The 16,694-nt window shown below is 39.1% G+C and overlaps 2 protein-coding genes and 1 non-coding gene across 3 annotated transcripts; 2 read left to right on the plus strand and 1 right to left on the minus strand.

The window, feature by feature from the left end:
- On the plus strand, positions 1-919 carry LOC149013281 (uncharacterized). The gene is made up of 2 exons (XM_089158662.1): positions 1-157; positions 230-919. The coding sequence occupies exons 1-2, from the start codon at positions 104-106 to the stop codon at positions 584-586; spliced, it is 411 nt and encodes a 136-aa protein (XP_089014788.1). The 5' UTR covers positions 1-103; the 3' UTR covers positions 587-919.
- A 31-nt stretch (positions 920-950) lies between these two features.
- On the minus strand, positions 951-12,415 carry LOC149013282 (uncharacterized). Its single transcript, XM_089158658.1, has 2 exons — positions 11,573-12,415; positions 951-1,283 (listed from the first exon to the last, which is right to left on the minus strand). The coding sequence occupies exons 1-2, from the start codon at positions 11,795-11,797 to the stop codon at positions 1,050-1,052; spliced, it is 459 nt and encodes a 152-aa protein (XP_089014784.1). The 5' UTR covers positions 11,798-12,415; the 3' UTR covers positions 951-1,049.
- On the plus strand, positions 1,420-1,534 carry LOC149013283 (U5 spliceosomal RNA). Its single transcript, XR_016174274.1, has one exon. It is a non-coding gene; the product is annotated as a U5 spliceosomal RNA (small nuclear RNA).
- Positions 12,416-16,694: the final 4,279 nt, after the last annotated feature.

Raw genomic sequence — 16,694 nt, forward strand, 5'->3', positions numbered from 1 at the left:
AGGAAAGCAGCAACCCCTTGTTCTTGGGTTTAGAGTTTTGAAGACTTAGACACAATTCCCATTCTTAACATTTCTTCTTGTTTGTTTCGTGAGAAAATTCCTCATGCATCCAGAGAAAGAGGAGCTCAGCAACGTGGCCGGTGCAGCCAACCAGAAGGTATAGTGGAATCTCTTCCTGTTTCTCTCTCTCTCTCTCTCTGTAACTGTATGTATAATGTAATGATTGCAGATCCAAAATGCACCGGCGAAGATGCCGGAAGAGAAGGAGATAATCGATGAGTGCAGGAAAGCCAAGGATGCCCAGGAAAAGATGGAGTTTCACGACGGCGCCACCCATCAAGACGACCAGCATAACAAGTATGAGTATCCGATTCCGACACCCGGCGGTGAGTATCCGATACGCCAAACCGCAGCTCCGATTATTACTGGTGCTGCAACAGGTCCCACTCGTTCAAGAGATGATGCGATGCAGCCGTCTCGCCTTCACGTCCACCGTGGTGAACATGAATGTCCGATTCCGACACCAGGTGGAGAGTATCCCATGCGACGCGCCGCCACCACTGCCAACGGCAGCTCCGACGAATAACTTCCACGGATCCACCTCGCCATGAAATATATACATGATATGTTGCTATATTTATCTATATATATAGCTCTCTCTGGAAACTACAACTTGCGTCTGCGATGTTGTGAATTGTGATGTTATTATGTACGTTCTTCCTTTCAGAGTTCAGTTCTTGATTGGACAGAACTGAATTTGAACTCAAAAGTATTGAGAGAGCAAAACCCAGTTACAGTAGTAACTCGGTTGGAGGTTTGTGATGGATGTTCAAAGCTTGATGTACATATTTTTCCTATGATAGTAGTTAATCTGGGCTGATGTTCCAGAAATAAAAACCGTGGATTCCAGCTTCTTCTATCATGAGCTTGATATAATACAGAACCATGCAATTCCCTACTAAGAAATACTGATAATTGAAATAAAACCCTTCAAGAACTTAAAGAGAATTCAAAACCAAATTGGAGGCTTGGAGTCTTCCTTACAGTCTCTATGTACACAGAAATCGGCCGTGGAATTCTACATGATGGTTGATTGATCCATCAATGGCAATCGCCTGATTCTTCAGGATAACTGGTCGTGCGCTGTACTTCACTACCAACTTTGCTACAGACTTGTGATTATTTTTACCTGCTGACGTTTCTGGTGAGACCTCTTCACGGAACTCCTCCGCAACATCCCAATCTTCGTCTATCCGTAGACGTTTTGCAAACCATCTCAAGCTCTGAACAACAATGAAAATGGGAAAGCTTAAGGTTCCTTGCAGGAGTAAGTATTACACAATTTATGCAGTAATATTTAGCATTTCAACATCAAAATTCACATCTGAAGTTCATTACATAACATTTGATTGGCTACTCAGCAGCGCAGTGAGCACAGAGCGAACTATTCTTTCTCCTTTTACTAAAGAAAATACTGTGTGCTCGCGGCAGAAAGTGGCATACGTTGTTCTGATCACATAAAATAAATAGGAATAATTTTAAACAGAAAAGAAGAAAAACACAGCATCTTGATGTAGAAGAACGAAGAACATTTTTCATTTAATAAAAACAAAAGATAAGATGCTAGAAAATTTTAAAACGCACTGATCCTGAACGGAATCAAATCCCTAAGAAAACTACAAAACCCGTGCAATCTAGATAGTCACTGTAACTAATTGGTAATGCCTAGCATGGTTGGTAAACCCATGGTGTACTGAGTTGCTATTACCTTCTAGCCTTCTGGCCTTCTGGCCATTAAATTTCCCTCTACATAAGAAATAGTTGCCCTTGAGAATTCTAATTAAAAATCCACCAACTCTCAGTATCTCCAGTTTTCCCTTTCCACCCCAATCCCACTGCGCGCCCAAAAACCAACAATTAACCAATCTGACACTTGTAAAATTTCACAATTTCCATATCTGCAAGACCAAGCAATCGAAGAACTTCGAACACTTAGCGAAACATGAATTTCACCCACAGCAGCTGCTGTAACCATTGTGAGAAGTAAGCTGAATACCACGGTAACTACCATGAAGTCTATTATTTCAGACAACAGAGAGAAAGTGTGAGATGAATCAGGGAACACATCAGCAGGAAAGTTCAGTCAATTGATGGGGTTTTTGACTGTTAGAAATATCTTATCTGACAGTAGAAAGATGAGGATGTCGGTTTCCTTTACTGCAGGAAGTGGTGACAGTATAAAATGCGAACGTCTGTATCAAACTGTTCCTTGATAGCCGACCCTATTTTACAGGGATGAGGCTGAGCTGCTAAACTCTTCCTTGATATCAAGGAGATCCACACATGGGTAGGGAAGCTGAAGGAGAAAGCTTCACAGTCAGAAAAAGCAATTATACAGCAGGTCTTAAGATTGGAATGCTAGCTCTTGAGGAAGATCTCTTTTAGTGGTATAATCAGTTAAGCCAAAAGGCATAGAGAAAAAGAATGAATAGCACTAAGGCTGGTGACTGGTAACTCGGTCCCTGCAGAACAGGAAGTTTCAGAGATGAGAATGGATCAACCTTATGAGACCACAGGGGATTATCTTCCCATACTAAGGAGAGGGACCTTCAATGTTCCAATTCTTCTCTCTATTGGATCTGGAATCTGCAGAGTTGACCAATTGAGCTAACATATAATTAATCTAATGATGAGGAAATGACTAGATTGTAACATGTGGCTATATACATTGAGGATAATTTACCTTAGTTCTAGAAACAATTTCTCTGTGAAAGCAGAGGTAAAGGCAACATACAATATTTCCCAGATCCCTCTGTGGAAGTCTCATGCAATGGGTAAAGCTACCCCCCCCCCTGGTTTAGCATTGGTTATCAAGTGGAAGTGTCTAACTCCAGTTAAGTCTTTGGAGGCAATTCCACCTGACCAGAAAAGTTCGAATCTGAGGGGATGTGAACTTCTGAAGAATGACATTTGCTAATTGCATAGCAGATGAACTGATAAGATGTGAAGTGAAAACAGAACCCCTATGTGGCTTCTTACCCTATTAAGTTTTCATCAAATCTCCGAGTTCGTAGACAACATGATCCTCTTTTCTGTTGTTTAGCTTATTTTCCTCTTGGCAACAAAAAGTTGTCAATTAAAACATAAAAATCAATTGTACCAAAAAGAATATATAAAATAAAGTGAGGAGGGTAAAATAGAAAATGGATGAAAGGAAACGGGTGCAGTAGCTACAAGCCAACAAGTAACAGAGCCACCCCAATAGAAACTCATGAACTTGAAGCTCAACATGCTCCTATAGGTTAACTACTACATGTCATAACTTGCCAAAATGGAATCAGAGAGTTCGACAATGGAAAACCATCATTGGAGACAGTTCATCTGGCAATTCCCAAGAAGTAGCTTAAAGTATGTTAAAGTTTCATACATTCATCCAAAAAAACATTTCATGCAATTCTCAAGAATAAACTTTCAATATCCTGTTTATGATCGTCAATAGAGGACAAGCTTTCTCTACAGATCTACTAATAATCATCTAGGCCTTGATGCAGTTGCTCTTTCATCATGAACGGTGCTTCAGTCATAAAATAAAATAAATATCTCCTAGTGGTACTCCTAAATGGTGCTAAATGCAGAAGCCTTGTGCACTGGGTACCACATTCCCCCCCCCTCTTTTTTCCAGAGAAGTACTATACCAAGCAATGAAATAATAGGAAAGTGAAGCAGTAGTTCACCAAGATAACCATAAGCAAATGAACTAACAGAAAGAATTAAAGAAAGAAGGAACAAGAAAAATAATGGCAGAAAAGAGCCGGTCATGTAAAAGGACAAACCTGCCATCAGACAAAGCAATCAAACTAACTGGTTAGAACAGATCACTACATTAGTGTTGTCCGGGTGATAACATGGTCCAAAAGGTAAGGCGTAAGTGTGTAACCAGGTTAACCTCAGAATATGTAATATTCTCTGTCACTGTTTTCTACTCTGTTGTTACATATCTTACATGTGTCCTACATTGCATCAGTTCTGTTTGTAACCTAAAGAACTAGAAGGCTCATATATGCCCTCTCTTTTAGAAACTTTTCTGGCGTATGCACATATAATGTTAGCAGAAACATGTGTAAACTAGTCTGGTGCAGAAAACATTTATGTGCATGTGATGGGAGTCGCATTGTTTATTAGTTACTGTACAAGTTGTAGGTAGCAAAGCGACTATTGTATTTTGAAAAATACATTCAGATCTACATCATGCAGACATACATATTTTGTCATTTTCAACGTCCAATTATTAGACAGCGCTATGTGAAAGTTTGGCTTGTCAGAGTACCTGAGTAAGGCCTAAGGAACCAGCTGAACCAAGAGATGCAACCCTGAAGAGGTGAACCTAAATCAAGATTTCCATGTTGGGAAATCTTATTAAGTGACCAGAAGAAAAGGGAGCTCAAAAACAAGTTGGCATGTGAAACAAATTAAGCCCATGGCCAGCATTAACTGTGTTGAGGGAAGCAAACTCACAGCAAAAGGAAATCCTAATACAAAAGATGACACTTTTGGGAAAGGGAGGGGAAAAAAACTCTTGTCCTATCAAAGATCACATGTTATGGACAAATGGAGGAAGCCACATAAGCATAGAGCCAACAAATTCTGCATTAAGGGAGAATGTTGAGTATTTAATCAGCTCCTTTTGAGAACTCATGGCATAGTGGGATCTTGTAGGATTTATGGATGAGTGGGATTAGGGTAAATGGAGTCAATAATGGGTTTTTTTTTTTTTTTTTTTTTTTTTTGAATAAATAATTATATTAAAAGACAAGCAAGAATATAAGGACTTCAAGCAGAAGACCAAAAAGAAGAGCAAAGGCCCAGGAGACAAAAATAAGCCTGATCCTTGGGGTATCATCAAGGGGGTGGGGAATAGCTAACAGTCTAGAAAAAACATCAAAATAGATGGCATTCCAAATCCTATCAATAGAACAGGATTTGGAAGTCCATCTGCGGAGATTGCGGTCCCACCAAAGGTGATGGATAGAGGCACAATACATTAGCTTACCCATTTGATTGCAAATAGAAGTACTTGCAAAGTTTTTCAAAATCCAAGTCCAATCACGAGTAAAACCGAAGGATCGCCTCGAACGGGGCCAAATAGAAGCTAGGGCTTTTCCCCAAATAGATCTCAAGAAAGGGCAAGAGAAAAGAATTGGTTGAGGTCTTCCAAACCATTCCAACAAAAGATGCAGTTGGGGCTAACGGACATATGGGGGTCAATAAGGAAAGACCGGGTGGGGAGAGCAAGGTTAAGGGCCCTCCAAAGGGTTAGGGAGTGACGAGGGATGAAGCCTTTGAACTAGACCAAAGGGGGCTAGGGGGCTTAGGGCTGTGGGACTGGAGAAGGTTCCAGGTTGAGGATGTGGTGAAGGTTTTGGTGGGGGAAGGTAGCCAAATAGTGAGGTCACAAGAAGAACACGAGAGATGGGGGAGAGACTCCCAAACCTGTGTGAGAATGGTGAGAGGCATAGGGGACCAAGAGCCATTTGAGATGAATGCAGATAGGGGGTGGATTTGGGGATACAAGTATCATAAACAGTGCGGGGACCAAAATGGTTGAAAAAAATTCCCATCGGATGCCATGGGTCAAGCCAGAAGAAAGTGAAGGAACCGGAAGAAACGGAGGTAGAAATGGCAGAGATGGCGAGAGGGCGCAGCAAGAGGATTTTTCTCCAAACCAAGGCATGGAAGTAGCCCGAAGGAGTCGGATCGGAGGAGGTAAGAATAGACCCACTTAACCCAAATGGAATCATGCTTGGAGGCAATTTTCTAGAGTTTTAGAGGGCAAGCCGAGTTAACATTAGATATCTGGCGAATACCCTGGCCTCCCTCAGAGGTAGGCCGGCATAAGGATGACCAACTAACCGAATGGATGAAGCGAGAGGATTCCTACCCTTTCCAAAGAAAGGCACAAAACAAGGGTTCCATAGCTTGGATGGTCGATTTGGGGATGGAGAAAACTCCACACCAATAAAGGTAGGAAGATTGGAGAACAGAGCAGATGAGGACCACCCTACCAGTATAGGAGAGAAGCTTGCCTTTCCAAAGCTGAAGCTTCTTACGGATATGTTCGAGCACAGGGAGGCAATGGTGGCTAGTAAGCCTACCAAGAATGAGAAGGAGGCCGAGATAGACCACAGGAAAGGAACCGGGCTTGAAGCCCGAAAGATGGAGAAGGGAAGCTCAAAGTTGATTGGAGACACCGGAGAGAAAGAGAGTGGACTTGTTGAGATTGACACGAAGACCATAGAGGGATTCGAAGAGCGAGAGGGCCGAGAGGATGGAAGATATGGAAAGGTGATAAGCTTTAGAGAAGATCATGAGGTCGTCTGCAAAAGCGAAATGGGTGAGATTTAGGGACCTGCACTTGGAAATGGGAGAGATGAGAAGATGATCAGTTCTGGATTGAAGGATGCAGGAGAGGACCTCAAGGGCTAGGGAGAAAAGATAGGGGGAAAGGGGACAACTTTGGCAAATAGCCACCTGGGAATGAAAGAATCCCACCGGGGAACTATTGGTGATGATGGAGAATCGGGGGGGGGGGGAGATACAAGTCTCAATCCAATGGATGAAAGGGGGAGGGAAACCCATAGAAGAGAGAATGTCATTGATGAAGTCCCAACGAATAGAGTCAAAGGCTTTATGGAGATCTACCTTGAGGAGCGCGGTCAGGGAGTGAGCGGATCTATCAAAATCGCGGACAATTTCCGCACAGAGAAGAATGTTATTTGAGATACTACGACTCGAGATAAAAGCAGATTGCTTGACGCTCACAAGCGAAGGTAAAGCCTTTTTTAGCCTATTCGCTAGGATTTTATAAATGAATTTGCAGAGAATGTTACAGAGGGAAATAGCTGAAAATCAGAGTAAGAGGAGGCTCCTTGCTTCTTGGGGATGAGGCAAAGGAAAGTTTGGTTAATAGGCAAGAGCTGAGAAGGGTTGAAGAAGAAGTCATGGATGGCACGATTAAGATGATCTTCAATGAAATCCCAAGAGGCAAGGAAAAAACCCATGCTGAAGTCATCGGGACCTGGGGCCTTATTAGGCCTGTGGGAGCGGATGGCTAAGAGGATCTCTTTCGAGGAGGGGATAGCACAGAGAGAGGGAATGATGGACGGCTCAATGAATTTATTGATGAGATTGGAGGGAAGGGGAGTCCGATCAAGGAGAGATGGCGGGGAGAGGAGGTTAGAGAAGTAGGAGACAATCTCTTCCTTGATGCTGGCGGGGTCAAAGATACAAGCACTATTTCCTGCGATGAGGGAAGGGATGGAGTTGAAATTATTCTGGGCCTTCAAAGAATAGTGGAAGAAAGCAAAATGGGAGTCCCCGATATCAAGCCACTTGATTCTAGCTTTCAAGTGAAGAAAGCTTTCTTCGAAAGAGAGGAGCGAAGAGAGTTCATAGGAGAGGGATTTTTCTTCTTCAACAAGGGAGGGATCATTTTGAAGAAGAGATTGAGTGAGTTGAAGATTCGAGCGGCAGGTGGAGACTCTGAGAGATGTTGCCAAAAGTAGACGAGTTCCAAGAATGAAGAGCTTCCTTGGTGTTGCGAAGCTTTCAAACAAAGGCAATAAGAGGCAGAGAGTGACAATGGACAAGTTTAGCCTAAGTTTCCTGAACTACGGGCATGAAAGAAGGGCTAGAGGTCCACATGTCAAAGAATTTGAAAGGCTCTGGGCCAAAGGAAAGGGGAGGGGAAAGGTGGAAGAAACAAGGGGAGTGGTGGAACTAGAGAATGAGGCACAGGAGGGGGGAAAGAGGATAGCCAAGAAGTGTTAACGAGAAAGCGGTCAAGTTTAAAGGCTATCCTGGCCGGGCACGAATGGCGGTTATGCCAAGTGAGGGGATGGCCGGACTAATGGAGGTCGGCTATACCCAAATCATCAATGCAGGCATTGAAGTCTCCAACAGCGATAGGATCCAGAGTGGAGCCTCCGACATGCTCGTGGGAATATCGGATGATATTAAAGTCCCCACCAATACCCCAAGGGAGATTTGGAGCGACAGAAGAGATAGAGCAAATCTCCTCCCAAAGGGAAGCTCGATCAATAGCACGGTCGAAACCGTAGATGACGGAAACAAGAAAAGGGGAAGAGAGTCAGTTATGTTTGACATGATAAAAATGGTAAACTTTTTTGACTAATTGCTTTTCTTTAGATATACAAAAAGCTTAGTTGTAAAGCTTTTGACCTTTTTTATTCCTATCTTTTTTCTTTTCCATCTTAATTTATTTATTTCCTCATCTTTTCTCATCTTCCCTATGTGCATGTAACAAATTGTAATCAAACTTAGCTGATTGTATAAATGCAAGGAATCAAGGATAGAGATCATAAAGGTCATGTCTTCATCGATTCAAGATATAATGGCAATCTCCAACAAGATGGTGAAATTGTTTTCAACATGTTCAATAGAGTTTGGTAGAGTTTAAAGAAGAAATAACAATACTCCTGGAGCACCTAAAGAAAAAGAGTTAGAAGAAGATGATCAAGAAGATGACAAAGAAAAATATGAAGAAGAAAGAAAGTCCAACAAATGCCGATCAAGCATCATGCCCATCTAAGTAAAGATGTCTAGAGCTTCAAAGTAAACATGTTTAAAGCTTAAAATTTTGTAAGGAGGGAGATAGGATGAAGAGAAAAATGTCATTCCCCATAGCAATGTCTGTATCTGTTCATGCTACATCAATTAGGGTTTGCTCTATTAGAATATGGGATCTTGTTGGGTCCTTAATTCTTGTCCTTGGGGACAAGGACATTCTTAAGGGAAAAGGAATTTTATGGACAAAGGGGATGGACAACGGGAAGATCAAATTCTGCACAAAAGGAAGGTCTCAGTTATTCTATCAGTTACCTTCATGGGGATTAACGGAGTTTTTTTTTTTTTTTTTTTTGGGGGGGGGGGGGGGGGGGTTATGTGGGATTCTATGGGTTAATGAAATTAGTAAATGGGGTTAGCCATGTTAGACATGTTTAAAAGGAAAAATATTTTTCCTTACTCTATTTCTTCAATTAACTGAAGATAATAGAGAAAAAAGGGGCTTTTAAATCAAATCAAAATCTTTCGAGCTAAGGATAAGCCAAGAGTAATCCCAAAGCTTGGTTAGAAGTACTTTTAACTTTCCCCATCCCCATTCCACCCCCCCCCCCCCGGTCTTAAATTCCTATCTTTTCTATTTTCATCTAAATTATTTATTCCCCTCTCTTCTCTCATCTTCTCCACATGCACATAACATCACATCAATTAGATCAACCATTTCAGAAGGGGAGAAATCTTTCTCCAATATCAATAATGAAAGATATATACTAGTATCAGATATTCTAGTACCATGAATCAAATAATTCAAAAAAATTCAGCCAAAAAGTAGGAAAATGGAGATAATCCCACCATGGCTGGAGTGAACACTAAAATTTGATTTAGAAGAACCAAGATCACCACAACGAAGCAACATTTCTAAACTTCAAGTTTGACTTCTCAACTGTAACTAAACATCACCAAAAACATGTGCTTGACTCCTAGATTCTATAACATAATTAAGAATCAATAAGAATAGTGATTGTTGAGACACCTGCTTCCACAAGAAAAAAGGGGGAAAAGCACCAAGGAACCTATATTCAGTTCATATTACTACGGACATCAATCATTTTACTTCTTGCAAGGCAACATGACATCAATGATGGCAATGCCAATCAATTAAAGCTTTAGTACCATTGTAGACTGGTTCATGTCTCTTCATAATTTGACCTTACTTGGCAAACATCCGAATTGAGCAATGGAATTTTGATCATGTCAGCTCCATAGAAAAAATTTCGAGGGAAACTCAAGTTTTGACAAGGTGAAAATGGAAAGCCTAGGTGGGAAACTAAAAAATTTCGAGGAAACTTAGGACTTTTTTGTGCAAGTTTTGACAAGTTTTAGGGAGTATTTTAGGGTGAGACTCTGCATTTAAGCTAATTAGAGTATAAAAAACACATTGACACATGCACTTTGCTAAAAAAGTCAATGTAGATCTGCCATTCAATGTACATAACATCAATTTAGAGTTGCCCAAGAAGTACACTATAAACTTAACCACTTACGTACATAACATTCAATATATAATTTCTAATTTCAAAACATCAAATACAAAGTAATTGACAATAGAAGGAAAGTACAACTCAGTGCTAAGAGGAGTGCCTCGATGGATCCATCCTGTGAGCTGAGTAGTACTATACCTGTAACATCTTCTCCTCCAACCAACAAACATAGACATCCCATAACATTTTATGCCTATGGTTGTCAAAGTAATCGACAACTGTAACTTTATAGGTCTGGTCATCAACATGCCTAGGATAACCAATCTAAGGGAATACACAATTTGGATAGGGAAGTTGTGATGGAGGGAGTATTTCTCGTGGTATTAAGGAAACATGAAAAAAACAAAAAATTGAAAATTTGTGAAAGCTACGAAACTTACAGGAAAAAGTCTCAGATTTCCACAAAATTTCTTAGGTTTTCACAAAATTTCTCAGGTTTCCACAAAATTTCTCATGTTTCCACAAAATTTCTCATGTTTCTCACGAAATTTGAGATTTTTTTTTCCTTCTCATGAACCAGGTTTCGACAAAATTTCGACGGTCTCAATCGAAACTTGGGATTTTTTTTGGAACCCTAGTTTTTTGTTTCGAGGTTCCCAAAATGGGAATTTCAGTCGAAATTTGCAAGTTTCGACCAAATTTTGTTCTATGGTCAGCTCGTCTCCCTAAACTGAATGGACTCCTCCTGAAGCTCTGGTAATATGAACATTAACCCAAAGGAAGCAAAGGATGGCCTTCTTTTGAAGCATATTAGCAAAGGAATGACCATGTTTTAATTTCTTGTGCACAATACAGTCACTTTAACGAACTCAGACCAAGGTTTAGTGTATTTCTATGAAAACAAAACGCAACATGGGAAAACGGGAAAGTCAAGGAGAACCTAAAAGAAGTCATGGTTAAACCATGGTATCAAAACCAACAAAAGTACGGTGAAACTTTGCTAATTCCACATGTCCAAGTTGAAACAGGAGGGCGAAATGAATGAGCACTGTTTCTCCAAAATCTAGTTGATTCCATCAAAATTAAACTCTAGCACTGTTTAGTTGAAATGAATGAACACTGTTTCTCCAAAATCTAGTTGATTCCATCAAAATTATACTCTAGCACTGTTTAGTTCAAATTTTGGCATGCACTTCAACGGAATAATGGCTTCCAAGTTTCAACACAGCAAAACCAATCCCACTCCATCCCCATCCCCGGGGAACCTTCCAGAAACCATTCCTATGAGATAATTGCTAAGGAACAAATCAAGAAAAACACCAATTGAACTCTCCAATCTCGCCCATTAATAATTCAGAAAATAATTCGACCTTGAGAAACAAAGTTGCGAGCAGAACCAACTCTTCTACGTATCCTTCCCCTGGTAACCAACCAGAGTAATGTGGAAGAAAAAACAAAAGTAACACAAATAGAGTGAGAAATAGAGAAGAAGGATAAAAAGAAAATAAAACCTGGACTCCGCCATCGCCGTGATCGCAGAGGGTAAGAACGGGTACCGCGTGAGCTCTATCAACGGCAACTGGTACTTGAACACTAAATCCTGAGGTGGATTGACGAGTTTTTGCCTTGTCCGCAAGATTATGATGGTCATCTGCCTCTTCATCTTCATCGATCACATCTTCACGATCGTTTTTCTGAAACCCAAGTACGCTTGCTATTTTACTCAGAAATCCCATATCAAAAAGGCTTCAACAGGGATATCTGCTCGGTTGTTTACTAAAGATATCTTGTCGCTCTAACTGTTGGTTTGGTCAAAAAAAAGGAATTAAAAAAAAAAAAAGGCTTCCACTAATCCCGAGGAAGTTGTCTGGGCTGCAATAGAGCAGAAGTGCAGAACAGAGAAGCAGTAATTCTGATTTTGCTTGCTACACATGCGTTTGGCCTAAAAATTAGAATTTTTCTGATGGGTTTGAGCTGAACCCAAGGATTCCACTCTTACTGTATAAACCAATGAATCGCTGGATTCATTTCTATGGGCCCTAACCGCGACTCTGAGAGAGAGAGAGAGAGAGCTGCTACACCAAATCTGTTACTGGTATGTCGATCTTCGAACTCTCTTTCACTCTCCTTCTGAACCCTCTTATGGTTTAGGGTTCATTTTCGTTGATCTCCTTCTGAACGAAGTGTTTTCCTTTGTTTTGGTCCTATTTTAACTCTTGTATGGTTTAGGGTTTCCGTTTGATCTCCTGCGAACGAGGAGTTGTTGGTAACTGAAAGGTTAAGTCCTTGTTAGTTGGTAGCGGCATTGAGTGAAATCCTTGTTAATCATGCTATCCGATGGAATTTCGTGGTGGTTTTTTTTTTTTTTTTTTTTTTCGGGTATGGAATTTCTAGGTTTTCATAAGTTATAGTTCTCTGTAGTTTCTATTCAGTGGTGGCATTCTATTCTCAACTAATAATGCATTATGTCAACAAATAACTACAAAAAAATCTTCCTAATTTGCTCTTAATTCTTTTGACTCTTATTTTATGTTTCTCCTATATACAATGTTTTTATTGGGTTGGAACTTGTAACTTGAGGAACTAAAAATGTACTGTTTTTTTTTTTTTTTTTTTGAACTGAGGTTCATCCGGGCCAGCTTGCGCGCACCACAATTTACTTCCTCAGGGGTTGAGCTAAAAATGTACTATTGGGTTGTAAAACATTGAAGAGTAATTTGTTGATTAGGAAGCATGAAATTTTATTAGTTTGATATGCTCTAGAATATTGAATGATATGTTCTAGTGGATGTTGTTGTTCTTTGCCCTAATTTTAGAGAAGCAGTTCATTTCAAGTCTACTTCAGTGGTTAGGAAACAAGCAATTCATTTTAAAAGAAGTGGTTATTAACAGTGGCGGAGCCATGTAGGGACCGGAGGGGGCCATGGCCTCCGGATTTTTGAAAATTTAAAAATGCCTACATATTTTCCTATTTTTCTCACTTTACTTGTGAAATACCACTATTTGGCCCCCTCCAAAAATTAAAAATAAAAATTTTAGATATAGATGATGGGTACAAATGTCATTCTTAATCATAATCAAATGGTTATCATTAAACCCCTAGTTTTAAAGAATAAAGGTTAAATTCAAATTAAAAACTAACTCACTATCCATGAATTTCTCCCTATATTCTCTCTTATATTTTCATTCTTGTTTATTCTCTCATGAATCTCCTCTTTTATTCCTATTTTTTTTCTGTTTTTTTTCTCACACGTCTCACAAAATATTGGAGTAGTTAACAGACATTGGAATTTTCCGAAATCTTCTCCACAATTATCAGTATTCATTCTCTCTTTTTCAAATTATTCCTCTCTCTCTCACACTCACGATTTTTCTAGTATTCATTTCATAAAGTATAATTTTTTTTTTTTATTTAGTATTCTTTCTTTTTCTTAAAATTTGATTCTACTAATAGCAATTTAAATCTCGTTAGAATTCAACCATTGAGAATTCAGCCATTGATTTTATCAGATCTAATCATAATCATTGATTTGTTTTTTAATTCTTAATTTTTTCCCTAAAATTTCATTCATATTAATGGAAATTCAAATCTCGCTTAGAATTTCAACTTAATTTACCTAAATTGTTAATGTAGGCCCCACACGTCAAAATATAAGAAAATTTTATGAGATGAGACCCACGGTGAGTCCCGCGTTGGCCCAGGTATATTGGCCCCCCCCCCCAATGTTCAATCTTGGTTCCGCCCCTAGTTATTAATTAGATGCTAGTACCTCCTCGTTCATGTCAAGTTTGAACATTTGGCTTGGGTATTGCATACTTGATGGATCACATCTGCAACTTACGGATTTCGATCCCCAATGTCAATCTGGTCGCCTAGTTATTAATTAGTGCTAGCCCCTCGCATGTCAAGTTTGAACATTTGGCTTGGGTATTGCATACTTGATGGATCACATCTGCAACTTACGGATTTCGATCTCGGCGTTCATTTTGCAAAACGATGAAAATTCAGGGCTGCAACAGGGCTGGGCTTTTGCAATCTTAAGCCCAGCCCTTTTATTATAATTTAAGTCTATTCCCGCCCTAACCCTAATTCAGGGTCAAGGATTATTGTCAATGACCCTAAGCCCTATAGGGCCAAGTCAAACCCATTCTTGCCCTAATTGGCCCTGTTCCTAAACCTCATTAACTCTAGCCTTGGCCCTGATTGGCCATATTCATGTCCATGTTCCTAATTCATTGAGATCAAACATCAAGGACAAAATTAGGGTCAGGATTAGGTTAGAATCAGGGCCAGGGTCAGGGCAAAAAATCAGAGACAGGTCAGGACAGGCCCAACAAGCCAAAGAGTAATCCCAGACCTGCCCTTGGCCCTAATCAAGGCCATAATATTTTGGTCCTAACTCGCCCTCAGGGCCAAAATCTTGAGCCCAAACTCTATTCAGGCGGCTTAGGGCAGGTCAAGGCCATAAGGGCCAAACTTACACTCCTAGTCGTGCAAAACGGACGATTGAGGTTCCAATCTCAACCGTAGGCAGCACAAGCAATTTATACCCAAATAAATTAAAAATTAAAGCATCAGTTAAAAAAAATATACACGTGACTTTAACCTTAACAAATTTGCAAACAAAAAAAAAAAATTTAAGTAAGAGATGCAAACCAATGGTAGTTAGTTACATTACAATTATAGACATTTTATTTACAATATAAAATCAAATAATAAAAATTGCAAAAGAAATACAAAAACAAAGAATATAAAATCAAATAAAGAATAACATAAAAAATAAGTAAAAGAGAAAAAATAAATAAATTGAAAAAGAAAAAGAGAACCCAATTGTTAATCCGCACTTATAGAATAAATGAAAAGAAAGAAACTGAAGAGAATAAATAGGGATTCAGGAGTTAATTTCCATTAGAAATGACATTTTGAATATTTAATAATATTTTTTTTTTTCAAAAATTTTCCTTAACCAACGTTTATAGAAGGAGAATATATAGGAAGAAAAGATGTGAGAGAGAAGAGAGGGGAGAATTAATCGGAATTGAGGAGTTAATTTCCATTAGAAATGGCATTTTGAATATTTAATATTAATTTTTTTTCAAAAATTTCCCTTAACCCACACTTATAGAAGGAGAATAAATAGGAAGAAAATATGTGAGAAAGAAAAGAGGGGAGAATAAATAGGAATTGAGGATTTATTTTTTAAATAGGGATGACATTTATACCCATTATTTTACCTTTAAAATTTGTTTTCAAATTTGGGGGGCCAAATAGTGATATTTCACATGTGAGAAGAGAAAAAAGCTGAAAAAATGAAGAAAATTAATATAAAAAATGAAAAACCTAAGCAAATAAGAAAAAAATTTAAAAATCCAGGGCCCCCGGCCCCTTAGTGGGTCCGCCCCTGATCATGGTAGCAGATTTAAGTGGATGGGTCTTGAAGATGAAAACCCAAATTTTCAATTAGAAGCAAAATTGTCATGGCTATATTAGCGTAGTTTATAACTTCTTTATGAAATAATAGTTTACGGTTATAATGATAAATATATTTGCTATAGCCTTTATTTATTTTTATTTTTTTTGGTAAACTATATTTGTTATATCTAACGTGTAATATATTACTGACATCGAGACCAAGTGAAAAGAAAGATTGAGGTAGATGCATTATGTGGAGAATGCAGTTTGGAAGAGGAAACAACCTCCCATGTACTACAACATTGTCCGTTTGCAAAAAGAACATGGTTAGGCCGGACAAACAAAAGAGAAACAAAAAGGGACAGAAATTAAAAAAAGAAAAACCCCAAAACCAAAGAACTGCAAGGAAGAAGAACATACCATGGAAGACAAGCAAAGAGAGAGGGAAAAGTACACTAACAACCAACTTTTTTTCACGTTCTATCATTTTAACAATTTATTGCACCAAACTATTCATCATAATTTATTGATAAATCCAAACCATTCATCGACCAAAATGAATCTTGTACTATTTATTTAAATAGGCTAATAGAGATGAGATTGTCCAAAAGAGCCTTAGTTCTCCCCTTTCTTAGAGTCTTAGATGATAGATGTAACTCTCTACAAGAATGGATTACTATATGGAGGGAATTCAACAAGTTAGGTAAGAATGAGGTAGAATTTATGAAAAAGTCTTAACTCTTTTATAGCATGGTGGTTATGAAAAGTTAGAAATGATCGGATCATGGGAAAAAAGACTTGAAAACCACAAGAAGTAATTCAAAAGGCGATTCATACCTTGAAGGAGTTTTGGGAAAATCAGAAAATGGCCAAACCAAATTCAGGCAGAGGGGTTGTATGTGAGGAAAGGGAGCGGTTTCTTGGGTACCTCCTCCAAATGGCTTTGTGAAAGTAAATATTGATGCATCATGGGTTGAGATAACAAAGAAGGGTGGGGCTGGCATTATTATTAGAGATGCCAAAGGAAGACCACTAGGTGCTTCATCGTTACCCGCGCATTATAATTCTGCTGAAGGAGAAATTATTGTTTTTCGAGCAAGTCTATTGGAGGCACTTGTAATCTTAATTGAATTACACTGTAAGTAGATCATCAGGCATCTTGATGGCGAGATTCAACCCCCGATGATAGTGGAGCCCTTCATAGGTATCTTGATGTCAAA

This window comes from Hakea prostrata, chromosome 6 (assembly GCF_041222555.1).
Source record: "Hakea prostrata isolate BN-2017 chromosome 6, UWA_Hpros_2, whole genome shotgun sequence".
In the NCBI taxonomy this organism is placed as follows: domain Eukaryota; kingdom Viridiplantae; phylum Streptophyta; class Magnoliopsida; order Proteales; family Proteaceae; genus Hakea; species Hakea prostrata.